At 39.8% G+C, this 27,319-nt stretch overlaps 1 protein-coding gene across 1 annotated transcript in view; it reads right to left on the minus strand.

Moving 5' to 3' along the window:
* The window catches only part of OSBPL10 (oxysterol binding protein like 10), a 121,232-nt gene that overhangs the window by 7,461 nt on the left and 86,452 nt on the right, over positions 1 to 27,319 (minus strand). The window contains exons 8-9 of the mRNA XM_009635158.2: positions 14,020 to 14,166; positions 6,890 to 7,373 (exon numbers count right to left, since the gene is read on the minus strand). Of these exons, the coding sequence (XP_009633453.1) occupies positions 6,890 to 7,373; positions 14,020 to 14,166 (631 nt within the window). The remainder of the gene's footprint in view (positions 1 to 6,889; positions 7,374 to 14,019; positions 14,167 to 27,319) is intronic.

Here is a 27,319-nt window from a genome sequence, read left to right on the forward strand (position 1 = left end):
CAGGAATGCTGAACTACCCAGCTCACCCAGGACACGCAGCCAGGAGGAACTTTTACTCAAAAAGATGACTCTGTTTATCAAACTCATTAAATGGATGCTATAAAAACATTAAATTAATAAAAAACAATCAAGAAGCCTTTTAACTAGATAGGGGAGGGTGCTCAAAAAGGATCAAAGAAAGCTGATGGGTACTGATCAAACACAGTAAGGAAACCCGAGAGTCTGCAGTTTCCAAGTAGAGAACAACAGGTTTTAGACTCAAGCCTGTCAGCTTTCCTTTCTCCTCCTCTTCCCAATTTATTCTCCACTTTCTTCATTACAGCCACATAGCAGCAACCAGCTGCGGGAAACGGGCTGTGGGGCTACCCACGAGGTCGCATTTCCCCAGCCTTAGTGGTCTAAGTGCAGACACAATCCTCATGCAGTCAAAAAGCACAGTCCGCCTGAAAGCATCAGCTTCCAACACAACATTTTTGGGGGTTTTGTTGTTGTGAGGTTTGTGTTTGGTTTGTTGTTTTGGTTTTTTGGTTTTTGGGGTTTTTTTTTAAAGACAAAAGGTCTAATAGGAGTACGGTGGGCAGGTGCTCGCCACCAGGGGAGAACCTCACTGTATTTATGAACCCCACCTTCATGGGAGCTTCTCCAGAGCCTCCCGCTTCCCATCACTGCGTATCCCCACAGGAGAGGAAACCGCCACAATAAACACAATTTCCTTCTGGGTTACTATAGGTTTGCTTTTGTCTCTCTGATGGGATCAATAGCTTTTTTCCTCCATACTCGAGCACGAGGGACGCAGAGCTCTAATGAACGCTGCCAAGCACACTAAAAAGTGAACAGCAAATAACAGCAGTGACCTTCAATGTAAATATTTAACCACCGCAGCAGGTTAGATATTAAAAACTGAACCCAGCTCTCTTGGCAGTGTTTTTAGCACCTGGTAGCATATTTTTTGAATTCCTTAAACATCTGAATAACTACATTTTTAATTAAGTGCTATCTCACTTGAAATATGACTCCAGCTCAATTATTATAACCTAAAAATAATAAAGGGAAGGGTTGAAATATCCACAACTTGATACTACTTTTAGCATTAAGGTGACCGTTAGTTTTGCATTCGCTCATTTGCAGAGTCCACATACAAAAGCTCATTTAACTGAAGCACCGTGAAGACTCTAGCTGCACCACCACGTCTGAACTGAGACCCATGCTCTCCTAGGGAAGAGGAAGCCAAAGTGATGCTGAGGGCCAACACTTGTAACCGCTACCAAAATTGGAATTCACGCCCTACCCTGCCGAGTTTAAATCTTGAGGAATTAAAGGCAGAAAAACTAAAATCTGTTACTTTTAAAAGCATTGTGTACTTTTAACATCTGCTTATAAGTATCGTTTCATTGTGACTGATCTTCAAAAACATCTGCTCAAAAATACACAAGCTATTTTTCTTCCCTTACTTCCCCACTGTAAGGGATTATTAATTTTTGGTTTACAAATGGCTATAAGTAAATATACATGAAAAGTTGCAGAAGATTCTCCCATTTTCAGTAACGTTTCCTCCTCTCACATCAAAGAATTATTTCGGAAACCATAAATTCCTTTAAGAAATGTCTTAAGTATTTGTAGGCAGCTATTATGCATGGAAGAATGCACCAGGTAAGTACTTGGGGGGGAACAGTAGCTTTAGTAATCTAGTTTATTAGAAAAAAATCCCAGAGAGAAGGCTGAATTTTTTATAAACAAGTGCGGAATTTTGAAATGTCCCCGACACCATTCACTCCTGCTTTTGACTAAGGCAACGTATTCACAGTCATGCTCCTTTCCACGACTCCTCAGCCTGCATTAAAGTGAATTTGTGGCATATAATTTTCCCTGTTTGACTATTACATGTCCCTCACTGATGCTGCAGCTTTGTGAATTGATTTTCCAGTAACACATATCGATGAAATACCCAGAGGAGACTCTGGATCAATAAGCTGCAGAAGAGGCATGTGAAATTTAATGCTTCCCACTGATTGTATGGAGATCAATCCGAACAACAAATGGTACGTGGGACACAGACGCCCTAGGGCGGTTTCCTAATTTAACAGGCTCTTCATACTGTCTGCATTATTCTTAACACGGCACTAACAGGAGTAAGTTATGTACGGGATGAACCCCACACGGGTGTAGTGTATCATCGGCCGCGCAGAGTTGCATGGGAAAACATGAGATGCCAAAACAGGGATCTTATCATCTCATAAACGTTCCAGGGAGCTGTGCTGTGCTGCTCATTTTCCAAAGACTAGGGCCATTTGCTTAAGTAAGTAATGAGTGCCATGCCATATGGAAACTGTTCTGAAACCGCTGGGCTAAAAAATATTAATACAAAAATTAGTGCTAGGGAAATATTTAGGTAGCTGTAGTTGCATGGAGTAGTCAATCTTTGGGACTGGTAAATTAAAAAGTCGCTAATGCCTCAGGAATAGAAATTATAGACCTGTACATCTATAAACACATACACATACATATATTTGAACAGAAAAAAAACAAGAGGAAAAATATTCATTGCTTTCATTTAGATTTACCCTGGAGAGAGCACTGAACGTTTTCCCTACCTATGAAATCTTTTCAAGGTTGACGTCAATTTAAAAAATAATTTTTGGAAGCCTATAACTCACTAGTTTTTAAAACATTTAAAATAGCAGGAGTGAAAACAGAAGACATAACCAGCCACTTGATAATACAGAGCAATACGCTTAAACGTACTTTATGCTCTCTGCAAAATTAACCGGTGAATCAAAGGTGATGCCTTTTGTTGGATTTTGCTGCTTTGGAACAAAACCCAAGAGCAAAAGAGAAACACACAGCCCACACTGAGGTGTGCTCGCCACAGCCTTTTCCACTAAAGCATTTCTATCCTACAACCAGTATCTGTTTGAAGAGTCTTTGGACCATGTAAAAAACATTAAATATTTACACTGACTCTCCCATCCCTTGCTAATTTAAATCTTAATGTGATCCTATTCATTACACTCCTCCCTCACTCTCTCATTAGTACATAATTAACATTTAACCAGAATTGGGGACTGCGCACACAACATGAATTCCTTTATGCAAAATACCCTCTCTTCTGTTCAGGGTAGCTTTCTCATGAGGAAACTCAGCGTTGACTGCTCTGAAGAATGGGGGGGTTTGTTACATACAGTGAAGAAAAAGTTGAGATGTTTCATTAGCAAGCCAGATTTAGACCCCTCATAACTGCAGATGAAGGGCTAGCATATAAAACAGCTGCTCCCATGGGTTTCCAGCAGTGCTTTCCTATTCGTTCCACATCTCTGCAACTGATACTGACTTTGAATCAACAAACAAAAATCACAGATAGAAAAAAAAAATAAAATCTTAAGTCACTCTGAGGTGCAACATACACTACAAATTGTACAGTTAAGATACTGAGCTGTACCCTTTGTATGACAGGACCATACTTGTTTCCAACCCAAAACATTCTATGATTCTATGATTCCTCAAATCCCCTAATTCTTTAAATTCTTATAGAAGCCTTTGTACTTCCATGACATCCTATTTCAGCATATCCACTGCTGCTTCTAAGAAAAAGTATAAACAGCAAAATGCTCTAAACATCTAAGAACACTGTGACAGGTTAAAAAAATCTGCTTCAAAAGCACCACAGAAACATGAGCCTATTTCTTACACAATGTAGGTCCAAAAATTCAATACTGCTGTATTTCTGTAAATAGCCAACTGCAGTTGAAAAAGCTTCATGGAATTGTTTGAAGGCCACACACAAAACTATGCAGTAGAGAGCAGAGTTTCAAAACAAATCACCGGGTTTTGTATCCAACACTAGGGTCCCAACTAAGTTACAGGTCAAAGAAAACTGTTCTGATAAATGTCTGACCAAGAAGGTCACTTCCTATCCCTGAATTATCCAAAACATTAATTGCAGCTAATGCTCTGTTTGGAAGGAAACTTTTTCTTCCCTACCTACATCTGATAGTAATGAATGAATGCAATAATGAAACTACTATACCAACACCAGAATGATTTAAATGAAGTCCCAGAATGGACACGACACAGGCAGATTAGAGATATCAAGGAATCTGCCTTTCAAGTGGCATCATGCAGAATCTGAAATCCTTACTGATCTAACAAAAAGTCAAAGGCTCCCACATGTACATAAGTAAACTCTGGCAACAGCCAAAGAAATGGCTGAATGCTCATAATGGGGAAAAAAAAAAAAGAAGAGGCAAAAGGGACAAGACAAAAAAATCAACAATAACACATGACTACTTTGGTCATCCAGTACACAGCAGCAAAAAACCCAACCAAACAAAACCCAGGGATTTCTATGATTTAAGAGATGTCACTTTGTCTCTTATCAAAAGCAAGATCAGTCATCCTTCAGTCACTCCTGAGAAACTCGCTTAACCTGGTTTGAACAGTTTAAAATAAGATTCTACAACTTTACCAGCCAACCTTCTTGTCAGAAAGCTTCTCCTAAGCAGCTAACTTTAGTTTTGACCTATCTTAGCTACCTTCATGCACCTTCTGACTAATAGCGTCTTTCCTCAATCTACTCTTTGCTAGACTAACTCACCCCATCTGAAATGCTGCAACACAAAATGTCCTCGAATGCAAAGAGAATTCTCCAAATCGTATTTCACATTAAAAAATAGTTTTTCCACATTGTAAGTCCAGAGGCTAATTTTACTTGGTTCAGCAATCTGTTCCCCAGTACTCACGCTGACCTCAATCTAATACAGAATTTCTACTTATGCGGCACATGAGAAAGAAACGTCTGCAGTAGATTCTCATTTTTGCACAGCTTGACAAATCTCCACACCAACTTAATTAGGAAGACTTCCCTGGGACTAAAACACATTTAAAAAAAAAAAAAATTGAAGAAAGTGCAGTTTCTCAAGCAAAGAATCTGTGCTGCAAAGCAAACATTTTAAACTGAGGCTGTCAGCTTTAGGCTGGCTGTGTTTAGATGGTAGAAAAGCTTCAGTGCTACAACTTCTTGCTGCCTATTGCCAGTCTTCAACATGCAACAGAAATGCTTGGGCTGCACTGGAGTTTCTCCATCACTTCCCAGAAATACTGGCACCATGAAGCTGCACACTTCTGCACTGCTTACAGTAACAAAAAAAGACAAATAATAACTATACATTTGTAAAGCCAAACTTCCTCCCAAAATGCCCATCATAAAGACAGCAGCAAACCTTGCAATAAAAGGGTTCCCCAAAGCCTGTTTCCACTCCTGGGATACCTCCAGGATCACGGAAAAAAAAAAAGTGGGGGGGGGGGCAGGGGTAGAGGAGAACTTACTCTCACACATTTCACAATCCTTGGGGTAGGGAAGCTGTTAATTCCTAGGCCCTTTCTCTCTCAAAACTGGGACACATCAGGACTTTGAAGTCTTCAATAATCCCCACAGTAGACACCCCCAGTCCCAGGGAACTGCATGTACTAGCAGCAAGAAAAAGAGATTTCCCTACTCCTACATAATCATAAGTGACTTTGTGTTTAATTTTATTTCCATTAAATAGCTCCCTTCACTGAGAAAAACAGTGCTGGAAACAAATATGTACTGGAAAAACGCAGCAAGCGAAACCAATGACTCAGGCTGGCAGTACTACAGTCAGGAGACAGACAGAAGGACCAGTCTCCCTTCTGACACTCCCTTCCCAACTTCCTTAACGCCGTATTAAAAGCAAAATACCTAAATCGCAGAAAGAAGGAAACTGCCGTGCCGTTATAGACAACTATCACAACAATATCACTATCATAACAATATCAAATCCAGCAGTAAGGAATTTTCATGGCTCTTCTACAAAAAAGGGAATATATTGCCCTTGGGAAAGAAGCTACTGTAGCCTTTTTCTTCTGTTTGAGTTTGTTCTTTAGTTCTAGCTAGTAGAAATAGCAGAACATATCTGTAGGTTTTCACCATAATTGCTTTGTTATTAATAAGCAAAACCAAATCACTACATTTCCCACTCTACTTTTTTACTACTTTAATATCATAGTGTTTAACATAATGATGACAAAAAGCAGCATTTACTGTAAGTTGTCCTGGTGCTTCTGAGACCACAATCTAAAAACTAGCTAAGACAAAACACTAAAAACCATACACAGGAAATTACCCTCAAATGGCGAAAGGGACTGACTAAATTGCTTAGAAACATTAAATGAATACATTAGCCGCCAGTAACGATAACGGTACAGGTGTGTTTATCAGTTCAGATCATCCATTAATGATTTGTTAGGATTCTTTGTATTTCTGAATTCACATTGAGCAATGACTTACCACAGAGCAGACCGTCTACGTATGATATAGCAAATCACGATTTATACCTTGACTACATGACTTGCTATAAAGCTTGAGATAACACACTGACTTTGTAAACACTACAGAAATCATGATTCTTTGCAGAAACTATGAAAAAAGAATGTTAGGCTTAAGTAAAAATGTGGGTTTTCCTATTGCTTTGCTCCAGTTGTGAAACTGTCCCACACCAAATTGCCTATTACTTTAAAAGTGAGCAAGACAAATAAAAATGTTCTTACAGAATATACTGTCAGTAGCCATTTGCTACTACAATTTAACATATGACTGTACTTCAGATATAATTAACAGTCTCACATAAATATATGCACACATTTACATAAATATATGCACACATTTATATACACAGTGTGTCTCACATTTTGTCTGGACAGAAAAAAGTTGCATGAACCCTACAGTTTAAATTTGAAACTTCACCAAAGCAAATAGCCACAAGGTTCAAACAAAAGGTCAGAGGGAAAGCAAGCAGGAGAATATCTGGATTGCTGTTGTGTTGACACCCACAACATTAGCTCAAAAAAAACAAGATAAATGCACATTTCTTACCTTCACCTACCATAGAAACACCTATTGACATGCCCATAAACTTGCTTTTGGTCCATACGTGAGCGTTCACACACATTTTCTTCTCTTTGCACTCACAGTAAAAGCAGGATACCGGTGGATGATGGGATACTTGTTCAGCTACAAACCTCAGCTTGTAGCATGTGGACTGGTCCTGGCCAAGCTCTTTGGCTGGGTCCTTAGAAACCGTGGAGGCACCGTTAGTTCTGAATGCTTTCACTTTATCTTTAGGCACATCCCACGAGCAATGAAACGTTTCACCAATTATAGGGTTATAGGGCTTCTTGGCAACCGCTCCCTTTCGGCCTTCGTGAAAAGCTGTTAGATAATACTCCACAAAGCAGATAATTCTTTCCTCGGGAGTGGCTCCAGCTGCAATTGACAAAAACAGGTCTGGATGGGCCATGAAATTTGCATACATCTCCAGCAGGGATCTTTTCTCCAAAATAAATGTTGGAAGCACTACCTGTATGCAAAGCAGACAAAGGCAGATATGATTTCCCCATGATCATACTACCACAGGGGAAGGGGGGGAGAACAGTTAAGACAGCTGCAATTCTGGCCCTGCCGAGTTTTGGGACAGCCTATTTTCCTCCCCTGTCACAGCAATTTCATTTTCTTTGTGGTGTAAATAACGAGCAAAGGAAAAAGCAGCGGCTTTGACAGCCGTGCAGGCTGCTTCCCATTTCCTTAGGATTCTAAACAGCAGCTCACGCAACAGGGATGGGCTCTTCTGCTCACATGGAAAACTGCCTTTTCCTCTCCTCTCTGTTAACAAACCAACCATTGTTCTCCTTGTGTACAGGACATAAAAATGTACTTTGATGTAAATTAATTTATATTAAACATCAACAAACCTAACTAATTGTAACCCTCGAAAGAGGGCAGGGAACACCCTCCCAAACCACTAGAAGATGAATATTTTATATAAACATACACATCACCAGCCTATAAGTGGTGGATAGTGCAAGGGGTACATGTACCCCTTCTGTCAAACAGCTGGGCTCCCAAACTCACTCCTGGGCCCTTGACCACCCACTGCATACATATTAGGTCCCTCGCAGCCTCTAAAAAACCAAACCAACTAGATCCAATCAAAACCAAACCTCAGGTGCATTTCCAAGGATAAAACCATGCCAAGGACTCCTCCCAAGAGGCAGGAAACCACTCCAGGTTTGACTGCCTCTGCCCTACACCATCACCATATGCGTTGCGTCCCCTCCCACCTCCCGATTCAAATCCCATGTCATCTCTAGGCTCTCCTGCTCTACCCCCAAGCCCACGGCACATCCCCTCAGTTTGACATCGTACCATACTGCTGTGGTGGGCCCCTGCATGCCTTCACCTTATTTCACACAAGTGGAAACAAACAAAAACTGCACAAACTGTTACATTAATATCCTGGGACTACAGATGCTCCAGGGACCCAGAAAAAATCTGGGACTGAGCATTAGGCAGTCTGCACTGGAGGGAGCCAGCCCCAAGTGACTTGGGTGCAGTCTCGAATGGCTCATCTAGTAGCACAGATGTTGCCAAAGTCACCCACTTAGGAATAACACTTTGTTATAAGTTTTCAGTGAAATATCCTGGAGCACACTGCAAAACAGACAAGGGCTACAGGACCTAAAATAATTAATTTCTCTCCCTTCCTTCTCCCTCACTCTCCACACCTTGTGCAGGACGGTCCCAGGGGAGCTCAGAGGTCGCTCCTGCATGACCAGCAAGGAACTTCTGACACACACAAATTCGTCTACACTCAAAGTGGCTCAGTGATGCCAGATGCAGACCAACAGTTGTCCCCTATTAAAGCAATTCTTCTGCTTTCCTCTTCAATTCTTCATGGCATTTACTTTTTCCCTTTCCCAAAAACAAGGGTTATTTACAGCAGGCAGGGAGGCATCCTTCAAATAAACGCATTTGCTTTACCCCCTGCCACCCCAGCTTGCTATTCTAAGTGGGACCAAAGCACAGTTCAGTCCTTTTGGATCCCATGGATAACGAAATAGAAGCTGTCAAACTTTTATTCATTGTTTAGTTCTTTCCAAAGAAAACACATAAACATGAAAAAAAAAAAAATAATCCAGTCACAATGGCTCAAACACAGTCTTAATGCCTACACAGTAAGTCGACATACCACAACTGAAAAAAAAAAACCAAACCCAGATCACCGCTTCGTTTGGTAACCTACATGCTCATTTGCTCCTTCCTTCTGTATATTATTTACACACATACAGTCTTTTATAGGCTAATAATTTTTAGAGGTTTAGATATAAATCAAGCAAAGTTCCAACTGTAATATTCCCATGACTCTACTCTGTAAGCCTTGAGGACTCTACATGGCCTCTGTTATCAACCTAATGAGACCCCAAAAGATGCAGGACCTTAATTTTACACCATGAGTGGCAAACTACTGAGTGTTAAAGACATCCTACAGCCCCCCATGGTGGTAGGCAGAGGAGACTGATTTTTACAAGGGAACTCTTAAAACTCTGGAAGGTGAAGTGGAAAGGCAGTAGATTTTCTTACAGTATTTTTAGCTCTTTAAACAATTCCATCTTAGTTGCAACATTCTCATTCTGTCCAAATATTCATTATCCGATATAATCTTAAAAAAATGCAATTCAGCATTACTGAACCTCAATACAGGATCTCATTTTAATACAAATTGTACATTCAAAGACAGGTTATCAAGGAGGAAACTGACAGCAAACCAGGAAAAAACCCATCGCTTGTGTCCAAAAATACGAGTGGTGACTATAATGAGTTCACTGCACAGACTTGAAAGGGCAGGGAAACTCATTTGAATAAACAGCATCTTGTTTTGTCCAAAAGGCTATCTCTAAAAAGAGTGACCTTTATTAGCACAAATGGAGGAGAAGGAAAGAAAACTATGGACCATACTTAAGATGATGCAAATTTTATGGTACAACATTAAGACTGCTGTGGTTTCATCCCGTTGACTTGATCATCTAGCCCTCACATCTACTCTCTCACGGACTAGCTGCGTGCTTTGCAGCAACGGACTTAACACAGCTATGCCAACATAGCCACAAAATGAGATGTTACGAACCACTGGACACTTATTATTCAGTTTCAAGAATCAATTTAAATTCTGAATAAACCTTGAACTCCAGCTCAAATGATCTTGCTTTAAAAGCCCAACTAAAATGGAAACTACATCTTTAATTGTAGCAGGAAAGGATCCACTGCAAAACATAGACTAATTGAACTGTTTCCTCAAAAGGAGGCAGAACTACATATGAATATTTGAGGTTTTAAGCCTACACAACTCCCGTATTACAAAATATGCCTAGAAAACACTGCCTTTCACTAAATAATCTCGCTGCCTGGAAGTTGCAATATGCAACATCACCATAAGCTAACATAGTCCCAAAGAAAAAAAAAAAAAACAAACCACCAGTCTTTTTTTAATTTTTTTTTTTATCGGCCCTATCTTGATTGCTGCAGAAATAAGCAAAATAGAAATAAACAAATTTGGAAGCATATGGCATTCTTCTTGCCAGCACTAGACTGTCATGCACTTGTGCTAGTACTCTAGCTTCCAAAGGAATGAGGTTTTCAACTCTTCTGCAGCCAAGCAGAATGCCCTGTCCAGAAGAATACACTTAGGAGCTATGATCTTTATATTGGTTTTGGACTACAACAGTTTGGGGTCTTTTTTGTATTTGCATAAAAAGTCAAAACTGCCTAATTTTTTCCTCTGAGAAAAAGCCGGCATGACAAGCAAATGGACAAAAGAAGCTCTCTACAATAAATACCAAGTTGCCAAAGTCTGAAGCAAAAGATCTCCTGGTTGCATTCTAAAATGTTAGAATAATCTCTGTTCTTACTCCCTCTCAGGCTTCATGCAAAAAGGAAGGAGCTTAACAGGCATTCTTCCCTTTGCACTGAAGTTCAGAGAGGATACTGGTTCAAACCTTGATCATAACCTCCTAGGTTTGAATTCACCTATACTTAATAAGATCTGATGCAACTGAGAAAAGCAAGAGCATGACTTCTTAAGAACAGAGCTATTTATCATCCCTACTATTTACTGTGAGGTAAAACATAGGTGTCAGCACCATTCTCTACTTTTTTCAGAAATCTGACCACAGCACCCCATGCTGAGATGTTCTTTCAGAGATACAAAAGCTTTCCGCTGTCATCTGTGTCACTGTGGAAATGAAACAGGCTATTTTCATCCCACTTACATTTTTAATTTACAAAGTAAAAGTATATTGACAAGCAAAAAACTTACGTCATGAACATACCACAAGATTAATTTACAACAGGTTGGTATTATGCAGAACTACTGGCAGCCTTTATACACAGAATGGCAGCCCTTTATTTTTAGCATATATTAACTGCATAGGGAACGTAAGGGAATGCGGGGGAGTGATCACCCAACTGTACAAACTGTTAGCATTAATTTCGATCCATTAGATGCCATTTGCCAACACATTTATCAGGCTGTCAGTGATTTTTGGCGCTATTTTTCATTTTTTAAAAGTCCAAAGAACAAACAATTTAGAAACTTATTTTTTCCCCAGCAATTCCAATTTTAAATGAGATTTAAAGTCCTACCCCAGTCTAAGGTATTAGTTTCATACTATGTTCTGCTGCTGTGAACTGCTCCCACACCCAACTCTCTCTAGCAGCCACTGAAGTCTATTTGGCTACCACAGAGCCCAGCCTGTTCTAGCAAATCCACGTGCAGATTTAATACTTCATTGCAGGTGTTTTCCTTCACAGTAGATTTTTACCATTTAACTTCTCATTAAAAGGCATGGCAGCATGACACATTTCAAAAGTGAACCACCTCTGCAACATTAAACGTGGGAAATCCACGTCGGCACAGGCAAGGCCAACAGTAACGTAAGCAAGCACCCCGTAGGAAAAGGAAAAGATGCTGTTTCTGTTTCCTCTGATATGGTACATGAAGGCAATGATTACGCATCCAGAACCAAAGGCCACCAAGGGCTCAGAAAAGCTGTTTGTTCATGTGTGTATCATGTTACAATCCATAGCTCACAAAATGAACCAAATAAACAACCCTAGGGAAGAAGGCACAGGAAAATGGAAACATAGAACATCCTCTGATATTAGTAACTACTGTGCCACAACCACTTCCAGCAGAAGCTGAATAGCATCAAGGCTATCTGGAATCTGACTTTCAGAAGAATAATGATAAATGCAAAGAGGTGCAGCCAACAAACCAAGCTTTATCATCACATGTCTGTGGCCCTAAGGGCCTCATGTCAGGAAGCAAAGTTAATAAAAAAAGCAGCCAGCTGTCTTGTAATTTTATTTTATTATTTTTTTTAATCCTCAAAATGGCCAGAAAAGTGATGTGCACATGTGGCATGTCTCATTAATACTCATCATATGTGTATTCGTGCATCACACAGACTAGAGATAGATCTAATTCTGCCATATGAGTGTTCCTCTTTTCAGACCGTACTATATACACACATTCATGCATGCTGGTATTTTGCCACACTATAGATCTGATAATATTAATCACTATCCTCAAAAACTGTGCTCTAAGAACACTATGTAAGAAATAGGTTAGCACATATATTTACCTTCCTACTTATAAGTGTCTACACTTCTCTTATTTACAATAACTGTGTCTATGGGGTTTTTGCCTCCTCTGCTGTGACAAAAAGATGACACTGGAAATCAGGAAGAAAAATGTTGTTCATTACCAAAGATAAAATGTTTTGAACACACAAGAACAACAGACGAGGAATCTTAGTCTAGTTTAAACATTATGGACTGAGACAGCCTTAGCAAACCAGCATAGAAAAGAAGAAGAGCTATGAAAAATTGAGGAATGTAAGAAAATCAAAACCAAAATTTAACTGTACATAACCCCAGACTTACTAGGAAGTGGCAGGTATAAATTATTCACAATTGAAATGATGAAACTTTTGTTCTATTTAAAACAAAATATTAATTTCTGTGCAGCTATTCAATAGCTATACTTAGCAACAGATCACGGGATTGTTCAGTTTTAAAAAATTTAAGTATTTTTAAATACTGTCAGTTGTTCCAGAGGAAGCAGAAAATACTATATTGAGAAAGTCTTATTTTGTAAAAAAGTGACAGTAAAAATAGATTTTCATTAGTACGTAAGAGCAAAAGGAAAGCAGATGAACTCTTCAGAATATCAAAATGCCCATGAGAAGAATCTCCTCCACAGCTACTTCATGCACAAGGCTAACTCTCTGGTCATTCCAAACTTTGTTTTAATTTGTGGAGGGAGTAAGTCAGAGTGAGCTCTTCTTATTTGTGGAAGTGGGCTATAGGGGTCATATATATATATATATTTTTTTTTTTTTAAGTAGAAAACCTTTGTGGAAGAAAAGGGTATTCCATATCTTTACAAAAATCCACTTGATTATTAAGTCTCATGAGGTTTCACTGGAATGTAGAACTATTCAAAAAGAGGCATTCCCTGCTTCCAAAACATCTACCTAATTTCCAAAACTCTAAGGACTTATGGGACAGACACCGTAACTTCTCTGATCGTATCAGGATGAATAAGCTCCTAACAATACTGGTTCCAGAACCAGAAGGATGCACAGAAGGTTAAACTGGGGAACTACTTGGCACAGACAAGAACAGTGATACATTGAAAACTGTAATTTCTCTACCATCATGGTTTTTTTGAAGCTGCCAAGTAATTAAATGGAATCCAATCCACAAAGCAGTAAAACTGACATTATGATTCCTCAAATGCTCAGTGCACCCTGGCTTAACATACATGTGGGATAGAAACACAACATGTTCTTGCTTTGAAAGACTTTTAAAAAAAATACGGAAGAGTTTTGGAGGTGGTTTTTTGTTTTTTTCTTCTTTTCTCTTTCCTTTCCCCCCAACCCTGTTCCCCTATCCCTAAAATATCTGATGTGGTCACTTCATGTGAAAGCCTGCCTAGCAGGAGACAGCACTCCATAGCTCTATGGAACCACATCGTTATGAAGAAGCAAACTCCATTCTCCATGGGGGCAAAACATGCTCACAGGAATCACACACGTGCACACACACAGAAGGATGAGAAGAAGAAAAAAGAATGAACAATTATAAAAGAGATACAGTGTCCATACCCTGGTAAGGTCCATGCCAAGTTTCAGCTGAGAGATGAGATGGAGAATTACACTACGTTGATCATCCATGACTCCTAAATCCTCCTCTTCATTATCTTCAGTATCTGTCATTTCATCTTCAACTAGGATCAACTCAGAAGCTGAATGCTGAAATGAAAAGAAACATCACCATCTGGACAAAAAGATACAGTATGGTTTTTTCCACTATATATGTTTAAAAATGGAGCTGTCTCAACGGAACCAAAGACAGCCTCTGTTAAAACCAAGATAAGATACAAATTTAAAATTTAAAAAAATCCAGTGACAGGTTCACAGAGCATTTTGATCCTATCCTCAGAACAAGAGTGGTATCAGATGCTAATTTACACATTATCTTCTCATAGTTATATTGCAGTGAGGCTAGACAAAAATCACAGCATATTAAAGTAACATTTATTAAATAGAAGCACACAGTTGAAAATGAGTCTTCAAGAGTTTGTTTCATAAATCTCTCCAGCAAATATTCATACTTCACACCTAGATGTTGCATGACCTGATTTCACACTATTTTTCTCCTTTCCTACATCCAACTTCCAAATTACATATCTAAGAAAGACTATTAACTCAAGAAGATAAAAAGAAGACTATAATTATAAGTCCGCACCTTTGAAAAAAAAAAAAAAAAGACATTAGATTTGAGGGGTAAGGCAATGCCATAACTCTTTATGACATTTGCAACATCATGCTGCTTCACAGCACAATAGAGTGATATTGCCCAGGTTCCAGACATACTAGCTGAAGATCAAGAGAGAGGCATCATGCCATCTCCTTTCAAGAGGAACTTTACAGCAGAAAGGGACAATGATTTATGACACTTTATTTCTCCTCAGGGTTTACAATGTATTACTAACAATAATCCAAACAGGTGGTAGTTACTTTGTTCAGTCCATTGAAACCACTCTGCAACCCTTCCAGATATATATTTAGGTAAGTTTTTTGTACTTTAAAAAAAAAGTTGGGTTATACAGCTGAAAAATTTACGGCCTGGCATTTCATTATTCCTCAAAGTTTTCATGCTGTAAATGAGATAACACTATCTGCAAAAACTTAGCATTCCTTAATGCTAAATAGCATTTTTGCAGAAACAGCTAGTTCGTTACATAAAATGAGAAATTTTTCATCTCACTGTGAAAGTCTTTGCAACTGAAAAGTTTCATTAAAACCAGCTGATATTCAAAATTAGGTTTCAAAGAAATATTTCTGAATGATCAGATTAGAGACCCCTCAGGTGAACAGCAGTTTGTGTAAGGAGAGTGCCTCTTGAAATTTCATTACTACAGATGTTTCCAAGATTTGAATGTTTTCTCTTTCTCTCTTTTTTTCTTTTTTTTTTTTTTAATTAAATAAATGTTTAGGTAACTATTCCCAAAAGAACAGCTATTTGGTGAAATCCAAGGACATCTGAAAGACACTTTACAATTACTTTCTTTTGAAGCAGAATATGTACATTACATAAAACAGGATCTGGTGAGCTGTAACCTCATCAGCTCAGAGCTTTTCAAAAGGACAAAACCACACTTTCTTCTTCCCAATCCCTCAGAAAATAAAAGGATAGAATGATAAGCCCTTTCCTCCCAAAATGCACAGCATTATTATCCAACTGACACCTTACTGACAAGTTCAATTAACATAAAACTTGACAACCTCATACAAAATCATCAGTTGGGGAGACATAAAGCACTGAAGCCTGGCTCAGTTGTACAGGCTACGATTCATTAGGAAGGAGCGTGGAAAAAGCAGTATCAGAACTTACAGTAGATGCTTCCACAGGAGGTTTCCCTTTGATCCAGCTTGACCTCATTGAGAGCACTAAGCTATCGAATAAGAACTCCTGCTTCTGTTACTGCCATGAACCGATTTTTTTTTTTTTTTTTTTGGGCTATCCGACGAGTTGGAGAGTGTGCACCAGATGTCAATCTGCTCCTTGCGTTTCTAGTCACATGGCATCAGGATCAGTGAGTTTAACTGCACACAGCTCCAGCTGGGAAATGGTGCTGCAGTTTCCCAAAGGATATCCTGGTGGGCTGTTCTCCAGGTTGGGGGTCAGGAAGAAGGGGGCACGAGTGTGCGTCAGCGTGCACGAGTGTGACAGAGAAAGAGAGAGAGAGAGAGAGAACATGCTAGCAGGTAACAAGCTTTCAAGTGAACATGTAACAGCTGCGTAACCTGTAGTTGTTAACAGCATCAGAAAATAAACACATTAGCCATTGACAAGTTCACAGACAGAAACATATATAGAGAATTTTCTTTTTCTTCTGAAGATTCCACATTCAGCCAGAAAAAGACAGAAATCTTTCTCTCCTGCTAAAAGAGGTATTAGGTCTTCCACACCTTTCAAAGTGTTACCAACAAAATAGCAACTGCCTCTCATTGCCACTCTACAAAACATGCATGGTGGGGGCAAGGAACCCTATAAACAGTTCAGGTGCTCAGAAAAGTAGGGTTTGCATCGATTTAAATGAAAGACTTTCTGCTCATCAGGGAGGGTAAGTACAATGTAACATTAGGATCAAGAGTGTTTAATGACCATTTTGCAATAAGGACTCTAATTTCAATTATCTTAATTATCCCCTATTTTAAGAACATGTACAAGGGCACCAAAAATCCCTCAACTCTCCTACTGGAGTTATCAACATACTAGTGACCTTCCGTGCACGCAGAATGACATCCGTTGCCTGCATCTTTCCTCACTTTCCAAGAAGGTAAGAACTTCTGTAGCAGTTCATAATTTATGTCACAGTAACTGAACAGCAGTCATCTTCAGTAACCAATAGCCTTTCTGCATTTTCCTCTCTTCTTATTAGCTGTTCTATGTAATTAGTGAATTATTTTTTAAGAGCACAGAGAATAGACTTTTAAGTAATGCATATTTTCTTTAAAAAAAACCAATCACATAAACACAACATCAGATGTGTGGACACGGAGCCACAAAATACAAAGCTATTGTATCTTTAAAGGGTGATAAAAGTCCAGTAAGGTTTTAATTCTTTTTCTTTCCACAGAAATAGTATGCAGTTTAGTAGTAACCAATGTGTAAACATTCAGTAGAATGCAAAAGATTATGCTGAGTGATTATCCGTTAATGGCAGCTTTTCTGAATTATCAGACACAGACACACATTCCCCCCACCCCTGTAAAATATAATTGGAAAGCTGAACTAGGAAAGCAGTGATTTGTTCCATTCCTGTGTAGTTAGAGCATAATGTAAAAGCTATTGAGCTGTGTGCAGCTCAGCCTGGGAATGAAAAGCACAGCTAGGCTTGGGTGCTAACCCTGAGAATCAAATACTGAACCAGTTACAAACAAGGACCAAAAAGAGGCTTGTATTTAAAATCATTTTAATCAAAATGAGTTTTCAACACAAGGGCTGAAGCACCAGGATTTTTCAGAAAAATCTGAATGGAAAACAACAGATCATTTCTAGAAACCCCACGAAGGGATTCACTTCAAAGTTTAAAGGCCGAAGACATGAAAACACACGCTGGCAGAGATCTATGTTAAAAACGTCACTTCATTAGAACAGGGATTGATTAATTCAGAGAGGTCATTTGCTGGAATACAAAATGGATGTTCTAGTCAGCAGTCTTCATCAAAAAGCATGCTGATTCTTTTTAACAGATGAAACCTGTAAGGGAAAGAAACTTTCTGAAAGAAACATTCTGTCTTTTAAAAAAAAAAGTCCTCAGGAAAATACACTTCGACAAGCCTGGGATAGAACCACAGAGTTAGAAGTTATGTTTCTGTCAAAGGGCAAACCTTCCTCTGTTCTTCCAAAGCCTCTTCCACAAGTTCATTTTTCAAATTAACTGCTGTGCTGGAAGTGAATTTTTAGGTTTAGTTGTAAGGCTCAGAGCTTGGTTTTCCAACATACTTCACAAACCGTATCATGCAACAGTACTGTCAAGCATGACATGGATCTCATCTTGTTACTACAGAATCACAGTGTCATTTAGGTTGGAATGGACCTCTTGAGATCACCTTGTCCTGCATCCTGCTCAAGCAAGGACACCTAGAACCAGTTGCCGAGGACCGAGTCCAGCTAGGTTTTGAGTATCTCCAAGGATGGAGACTCTACAACCTCTCTGGGCAACCTGTGCCAGTGTTTGATCACCCTCATGGTGAAAAAGAGTTTTCTGATATTCAGATTGACTTTCATGTGCCCACTGCCTCCTGTCCTGTCGCTAGGCACTATTGAGAAGACTACATCTCCCTGTCCTTCACTCCCTCCTATCAGGTATTTATACAAGTTGGTGGGCTCCCCTGAACCTTCTCTGATCCAGGCTGAACAGTCCCAGCTTTCTCAGTTTTTCCTCACGTGAAGGATGCTCCAGAACCTTCATCACCTTGGTGGAACTGTGCTGGATTCACTCCAGTAAGTCTATGCCTCTCTTGCACAGTGGAGCCCAGAACTGCACACAGCACCACAGATGTGGTTTCACCTGCATTCAAGTAGAGGGGAAGGATCCCGATCTGCTGGCAACACTCTCCCTAAAGCAGACTGAAGATGCTGTTGGCCTTCTTTGCCACAAGGGTGCATTGCTGGCTCATGCTCAGCTTGTTGTCCACCAGGACCCCGAGGTTCTTCTCTGCAGAAGCTGCTTTCCAGCCAGTCAGCCCCCAGTCTGTACTGGTGCAGGGGCTTACCCTCAGATATCCCCAGATGCAGGCTTTGCATTTCCCCATGTTGAACTTGATGAGATTCCTCTCTGTCCAGCCTCTCAAGGTCCCTCTCCATTGCAGCACAACCCTCTGGCCCTCCAGCCACTCCTCCCAGTTTTTTTATCACCTACAAACTTGCCAAGGGTGCACTCTGCCCCATCATCCAGGTCATTAGCAAAGATATTGAACAGTACTGGCCCCAGTAGTGACCCCTGGCGTACACCACTAGTGACTGTCCTCCAACTGGAACTTGCACCACTGATCACAACCCTTTGGGCCTGGCCATTCAGACAGTTTTTAACCCACTTATGCAATCCAGCTTGTCTATGAGGATGTTAGAGAAGACAGGGTCAAAAACCTTACCAAGGTCAAAGAAAACAACATCCACTGCTCTACCCACATGCACCAAGCTAGTCATTTCATTGTAGAGGGCTATCATGTTGGTTAAGCATGATTTCCTCTTTGTAAATCCAGGCTGACTACTCCCGATCACCTTCTTCTTGTCCTTCATGGCTTTGGAAAACCTTTCCAGGGTTAGTTGCTCCACCACCTTCCCAGGGATTGAGGAGAGGCTGACCAACTCGCAGCTCCCCATACCTTAGCAAAACATCCCCAAGATGTTCATTCTTGCCCTTCTTGAAGATAGGAGTGACATTTTCTTTCTTCCATCTCTCCTGAACCTCTCCCACACACTGTGACCCTTTAAAGACAATAGATGGTAGCCTTGCAATGACACTGGCCAACTCCCTCCATGCTCATAGGTGCATCCCATCAGGCCCCATGGAATTAAGTATGTGCAGCTTCAGTGCTGCCTAACCTGTTCCTCCTCCACCAAGCATAAGCCTTCCTCCAGACTTTCCCTCTGATCTCAGAGGCCTGGGATCCTGAAGGCTGATGTCACCAGTAAAGACCGAGGCAAAGAAGTCATAGCATAACTCGCCTTTTCTCCATCATAGTAATAAGCAGAGACCATATATATCCTAACAGGGACACACTGAGGACTGGTGTAGGACTCATAAGGCAATTCTTCATGTAATTACACAAAAATATTCTAAGAATTTTCATTAAGACACGAAAAAGCTTTTATGTAGTACAAAAAGGACTAGTCAAGAGCAAGAGGATGAAACTTAGGAACTTAAAACATCTGGATAAAAAGACATAATATTCCAAGGGAAGTAGTCCTTGAGTCTTTCTCCATTCAAAAAATATTGCAAAAGATACTAAAAAACAACACTATGTGAAACATTGCTGCATTGAGACAACGATGGAATAAATTACTTGCAGGGCTTGTTCTGAAGCAACATTAAATAGAATTAGCACTTTCAGACCAGGCAAGTATTGCTGTATTTTCTGTAGTCATCTAATTACAATTAGTTCTACCAGTGCACATAAAAGTCAAAGGCCTCATTTTGATTTTCAGATTCCCTTCCTTAATGACATAGGTTTGCAAGCATCATTTACACTTCCATTTGTGTAACTTGAGAGCTTGCAAACAGGTTTTCTGTGGGTGTAAGACTAAATATAACTCTGTAAGGTCAGAGAGCTTTAGCACATTCACACTAATGTGACAAATTGGCCCTATAAGATTTTCACTGGTTTCAATACCAAAGTTAGAATTCTCTTTGTAAAGTAGACAGAGTAAGAATAGCTTAAAAGTAGTAATATATAATGAGCTTCTAGCTTCTTGCAGGGCTTGTCACTGTATCAGAATTGACAAAACTGCACTAACTTGCATGCCTCACTTTTCCAGCACATACACTTTCAAAATATTTAATTGCATTTACTACCAGCTGTGGCATGCACCTGATAGCAAAACATGCAAGCTTACTGCACCCATCCCTCATTATCAGTGATCTGAATCTCAAATGTAACTTGTCCGGTAAGTTGTACTTATTAAAAGATTTTATACACAGAGTAGCATATTAGCATGCTGTAGTGGTGGGTTGACACTGGCTGGACATCAGATGCCCACCAAAGCCACTCTGTTACCCCCCCTCCTCAAATGGACAGGGGAAAGAAAATACGATGAGAGGCGCTCAGGTTGAGATAAGGACAGGGAGAGATCACTCGCCAATTACCATCACGGGCAAAACAAACTCCACTTGGGGAAATCAGTTTAATTTATTACCAATCAAATCAGAGTAGGGTAATGAGAAAATAAAACCAAACCTTAAAACACCTTTCCCCCGTCCCTCCTTTCTTCCCAGGGGAATGGGGGTTGAAGTCAGTTCATCACAAGCTGTCTCTGCCACTCCTTCCTCCTTGCTGTCTTCCCCTGATCCAGTGTGGGGTCCCTCCCACGGAAGACAGTCCTCCACGAACTTCTCCAACATGACTCCTTCCCACAGGCTGCAGTTCTTCACAAATGGCTCCAGTGTGGGTACCTTCCAGGGGGTGCAGTCCTTCAGAAACAGACGGCTCCAGCATGGGTTCCCGCGTGGGCCCACAGGCCCGGCCAGCAACCCTGCTCCAGCCTGGGCTCCTTTCTCCACGGGTCCACAGGTCCTGCCAGGAGCCTGCTCCAGCATGGGCTTCCCACGGGGTCACAGCCTCCTTCGGGCACATCTACCCGCTCTGGCATGGGGTCTTTCCTGGGCTGCAGGTGAAGATCTGCTCCACTGTGGGCCTCCATGGGCTGCAGGGGGACAGCCTACTTTTCACCATGGTCTTCACCACGGGCTGCAGGGGAATCTCTGCTTCAGTGCCTGGAGCACCTCCTCCCCCTCTTTCTGCACCGCCCTTGGTGTCTGCAGAGATGTTCCTCTCACATATTCTGTAGCTGCACAGGTTTTTCTTCCCCCCTTCTTAAATACATTATCCCAGAGGCACTACCGCCATCGCTGATGGCCTCAGCCTTGGCCAGAGGTGGGTCTGTGTTGGAGCTGGCTGGCATTGGCTCTATCAAACATAGTAGGGGAAGCTTTTAGCAGCTTCTCACAGAAGCCACCCCTGTAGCCCCCTGCTACCAAAACCTTGCCACAGAAACCCAATACAGCTGTGAAAGGAGGACTAATTCCCATATAGAAAATTGGAATGAGTCTAATAGAAATGAAATAGAAAATTTCAGTTTACTTCAACCTAAATCTTGAAACAAAACAAATAAAAACTCAAACACATTTACTTCAAACCCACTGTAAATACTGAAATCATCATCATCATCATCATCCATACACTTCTCCTCTAACTTCCAAAGGCATTGTCATTTACAGATTAGCAACTTTAAGCTTAACTATAAGGTAGCAACACTTCTTTTATATCTAACAAGATCCTGTATCTCTTTATATAAGCTTTTCTACTCTTCAAGAACAGCTCTAATAAAACAAACTCTTCTCAGCATCTACCACCACACCCTTACACAATGTAAGCAGAGGAAGGGGAAAAAAAAGGGTTGAAAAAGTGGTGGTAGAGTGAACTCAGGTCACTGCTTGAGCCCTGGCTTCCATCTTACTGTAGTCTTATTTATGCTTTGCTCCTGATAGCCCTGTGATTGATCATTGCAAAGAAAGAGTAGATCAAAGATAAAACCTCAAACACACGTCATACAGAAAAACCTCATACACCCATTGTAATGTGAGCATCTGGATACCAAAGTTCCAGTGACTTTCAAAGAGACTTAAGGCTCCCCAGTGTCCATGGTTTCAATTTTTTTAAGAGAGACTTAACAAGCTCAGAACCAAAGAGCTTAAATTGAGAATTTAGAAAGCAAAAGTTATTACAGCCTGTACATCTCAATTTCATCCTGAAAAAGGTCTCTTAAGGGTAGCAAAATAGGTGGCTTGGCTCAGCTGATTTTCTTCCTTTACTCTGAATATTTCATAGGAGCTGCCTCCTCTACTGCCTTTGTCAGTAGCTTTTGCTTTAATTGCTGTGAAAATTTTTGCCATAGTATTAATATGCAAAAACTCTACCAATTCAAGGTGAAGCCCACCACCCCCCGCAAGCCCAAAACACACAAACCCACAGTCACACTTTGCCTAGCATTCAATCATTGTAACTTAGATGTAACAATGATGAACCAAAAAAGTTAAGATAACTTTTAAAATATCAAAGCAATGAAAAAGTGAGCCCACTGTAACTTACACACAACAATGCTATGGCAAGCAAAATATCACTTTCTTTTTGTTTTGCTACTGTCATCTACATACAGATCCAATCGGCAAGACAGTTTCTCCTTCATACAACCAGATGAAGGAAAAATGGCACAATAGGCAGATTTTCTACTTACTTTAAACTATTTATACCAAGAAAAATAATCCAGGTATATCTATCTGTATAGCTCAGTAACTGCTGCATCTGGGTTTGGGGTATGAGAGTGGGATCAAAGCTTTTATGGAATCCTGGACACATCGTTCATCACTGATAGGTCAAACCATACAATGTTTAGTAGAAAAAGCTTGCATCAGGAAAGGATGTCTCAAAGCGCCCAGAAATTGATTTCTTACCAAATTTGTTATTTGTGTTTGGTAATGTAGGTCTCCAGAGAATATAAAATTCTTCAAACTAGGACTATCAAATTATTAAAACATCTATTTTTTTTTGTGTATGGATAATTTATATGTATTCTGTGGTTTGTTGTTTGGGTTTTTTTAATTGAATATGCTAAACACACTGGATGTTCAGAAAAATCTCTCCAGCTAGGGACAAAGTGCAAGGATCAAAGTGTGGCAATGTGAGCAACCTCTCTGTCACACAAGATTAATTGGGTAAAACACGTAATAGCAGAGTCATCTACTGAACCAAGTAATACCTAGCTCTCTAGAAGATCCTTCCTTCACTGCAAAGCAAGCACACAAAGTAGACATGCATCGTGATAACTAGTACTTCGTAAATATAGACGGGCTGACATACAGATGATGCAGGCAAAATAATCTCAAAACCTTTATCTTAGGTGACAACTAGGTCTGCAGTCTTTTTTGTTGCCAACAAAACCAATACACCAGACAACCAGAGGCAAGCACATTATCCAGATATTCACTATTTTGAGAGCTTTACTAATGCTTTTTTGTTAATGTTTTGCAGTAGTATCTCTGGGAACAGAAGTCTTTTCATTCTTAAAGAACAAGCTCAGAAAGCTTGCTTTTCCTACTGCAGATGTGTTTAACCCTGACCTGTGACCATATTCAGGGGGAAACAACAATATAGCAGCCATGAGGACCAGATAACATAAGAGGTCTAGGAAGAAAAAGGGTTGGTTTATTGTTTAAAGAATAGGAAAAAATGCATGTAACATGAAACGAAGGGTATCTATGTTTATGTTGCTGTATAGCCCGTGTAAGCCTTCAGAAAAAAATATCAGAAACTAACCATGAAAGTGATCATGTTTAAGAATAAAGAATCAATCAGTGCCTTAACATCCTTTCAGAGATCCTCATTCGGATTACATACAGCATTGTAATCCTGTTACACACCAAATAATGTTTGGTGGACAACTTGTTCCCTATATGTTCATATCTTCTCATAAGACAGTTCCTCTTGAAAATTTCAATTTTCATAAACCTAAGGTAGTCGGTTCTGAAAATCAGCTGAAAATCAGCTAATTCCCAACCACAGACTCCACAGGAAAAATTACAGTCCACACATCTTGTAAGCATCTTTGATGAAATGAAGGCTACTGAAGTACAGCACTGTTTAATCTGAATCCTAAAACACAAGAGGACTTTGCAGTATTGCATAAATTCAGTAGGAACTGGAAATAAATATTTTTCATCACTGGTATCATCAGAAAGGAACAGCAACATGAGACTACAAAAAAATGTGCAGAGAAAAGCCCCATGGACTCGTCCTAAATGGAAGCAAAAAACCTTGAAGGCTAGCATAAATCACAACAGTAGATTTTATGGTAACCTAAAACAAGAAGAAATACAGTATCACATCGTAAACAATTTTAACAAAACCTATTCCTAATGCAATACAGATATTAGTGAAGAACAATTTCCTGAAAGATACTCTGTTTTGTTTTGAGAATCAAATTTTTTGGAAGCAAGATGGCTGTAAATACAGCATCTGACACTACCCAAAATAAGTTACTCAGAATTTACAAGCTTACAAACCACAGCTTGGAGCAGGACAGATTCCCATCACTGGCCAGGCAGGACTTCAGAGATCATGAGGGGTCTGAAAGTCACATGCTTACAACTTTGGGGGAGCTAAAGACAAAAGACTGCACTGAGCTGCAGGTCGGTGAGGGAGACTAACATGGAGGAAAGCATGGCAGAAGGCTATACTCTCTAGACAACCCCGTTATTAAAAGGAATCCACTTTAGAATGATCCTTAGGGAGAAACATGAAGAACTAGAAGCAACTTGCCTCATACTCCCACAGGGAAGGGAAGGGCAAACACTTTTTGGTCAGGGACCCAGCAGGTGATTTTAGTCACCCACCAGACAGTACAGCACGCTGATAAGGAAAGGCATCATACTCAAAACAACCTTTGCTCCCATTGATAAAATCCCTAGAGAAACTGCAACTGTTTGTGCACAGTTTGGGACCTCCACTGTTGGAGGTATTCAAGACTTGACTGGACAGGACCCTGAGCAAGCCAACCTGATTAGCTCTGCTTTTAAGTGTTGAGCTGCAGGGCCTCCGGACGTCCCTTCCAAGCTGGAGTACTCTGTGATTCCATAACGATTCTGCTTGCAAAGCCCAGTAACTGAAAAGTTAGGAAGTAACAGAACTGAAGTCATTCAGCCAACTGTAATTCTTTTCTATGTTGCTTTGTATGCTAGCTAAGCAAATTTATGGCAGAAAAATGCTACCACATTAGTCAATAATACACCATTCACATATATGCAAAGAGGGCACAAAAAGATGGACAACTACAGATTTATCCTTTACAATCATCTGGTCTTGCAATACTAATCTATATGTAAATCCAGTTCTCGCAGTGCTATTTCTTGTATGCAATATCACATGCCAGCATCTTTGTAAGAGGAGAGAAATGGTAAATACATGTTAATACAAGTAGTATTAACAATCCTTCCTCAAGGCAACATGCTTATTAACCCATCCTGACTCTTCCTGCAATTTCTTGTCCCATCCACTATATACATTCTCATTGCTGACACGTACACACGAGTCAAAAGAAAAAAAAAAAGAAAAAAAAAAAAGGCTCAAGACTTTCAAAAGAAAAATAAATCATTATAAATCATACCAGGAGAACATTCACTGTATATGTGAAACAAACTGAGCCTAGAAGATTGTCATCTTTTATACAGCTAACTTTTCGAGGCCAGTGGAACTCTCTACTTGAAAAGCTTTAAGATTTGTTCTCAGCCTGATGAATCGCTTGGTCCATCTCAGACTGAAGGAGACTGTGCGGCTTCTCTACACTATAATACGTAGAAGAGTCCCACCTCTTTCATCTTCTCCTTCCAACTCCTCCTCTAAGAAGTTTTATAATTAAATACTTTCATGCCAGCTGTTTCCACATTCAGGGCTTTTCAAATAAAGAATCACAAGAATTCATCACCACAAGCAGAATACCGTATTTTTTTTTCTAGCAAGACCAGATGGAACAGTTGAAGCCAGTTTGGACAATGCTTCACTAAGAAAGATAAACCAATTCCAATCTGAGACAAATACACATTGTAGAAGAGTTCAGCCCAACTTGCTAAAGTCTAGCTAAGTCACTGACAGTCTTAATGAAATGGGTAAGCTTACTAATGGGCAGTATTGCCAAACCCACACATATAAACATACTAAGAAATAAAGCCGAAAGCACATCAATTGGCACACAACAAATCAATTAGCCCACAATCCTGAAATAAAATTAACATTGACTTCAGAGTTCATTTTGCAGAGGGCACAGGTTTTATAATGAACAGAGTAACCAATTGATTCATTTTAACTCAATTTTTAAGCCTCACTGCAAGGGAATCTGATTCCAATGATTATTTTTCACTGAATTTCACTAGTAATTATGGAATGCCACATGAATCAGAGCCTTGTGTGTCTTCAAATTAGATGCAAATTTTGTATTAAAACTTCATATTTTTAAGTAGACTATTACTCTCAAAAATATTATATAGATTCAAAGATATTATATAGATAGCAGCTGGAATACATGCATTTTGGAGGTGGGAGTGACTCAACAAAATGCAATGGCTTTAGCTGGAGCTAAATTTTTATTAATTATTTGCATAAACAGTTTTAGTAGAGATTGTTTGCTGACACAGTAACTATCCCAGACAACTAGCAAAACAATAAAATCAAAATTAGCTAGCTTATCTTTTAGTCATTGTCAGTGCTGCTGTAGCAGGCTTAGGGTCATTTAATTCTACTTTTAGTGTAATGGTACATTTAATCCTTAAATATACCTTCCCTTGATTATCCTTAAATATACCTTCAATTGATTATCTCAGATTTCATTTTTTAGATGGTCTGCTAGCGAATGGATTAAAAGGTACCATCTTTGTCTAGAGTTTAATTTATCTATCCAAGTCATTTCAGGCCGTTTACTGTTCTCTTCGGCCCAAAAAGTACTTAATCATGCAGAAGGCAAAAAGCAGAGCACATTCAGAAATCCTGTCTGTACTAAACAGTGAAAAGGAACTCTCTGTAATACTGCAAATGTTACTTTCTCACCCTGATCTGTTCTTTTTCC

This window comes from Egretta garzetta, unplaced genomic scaffold (assembly GCF_000687185.1).
Source record: "Egretta garzetta isolate BGI_Z169 unplaced genomic scaffold, ASM68718v1 scaffold313, whole genome shotgun sequence".
NCBI lineage: Eukaryota > Metazoa > Chordata > Aves > Pelecaniformes > Ardeidae > Egretta > Egretta garzetta.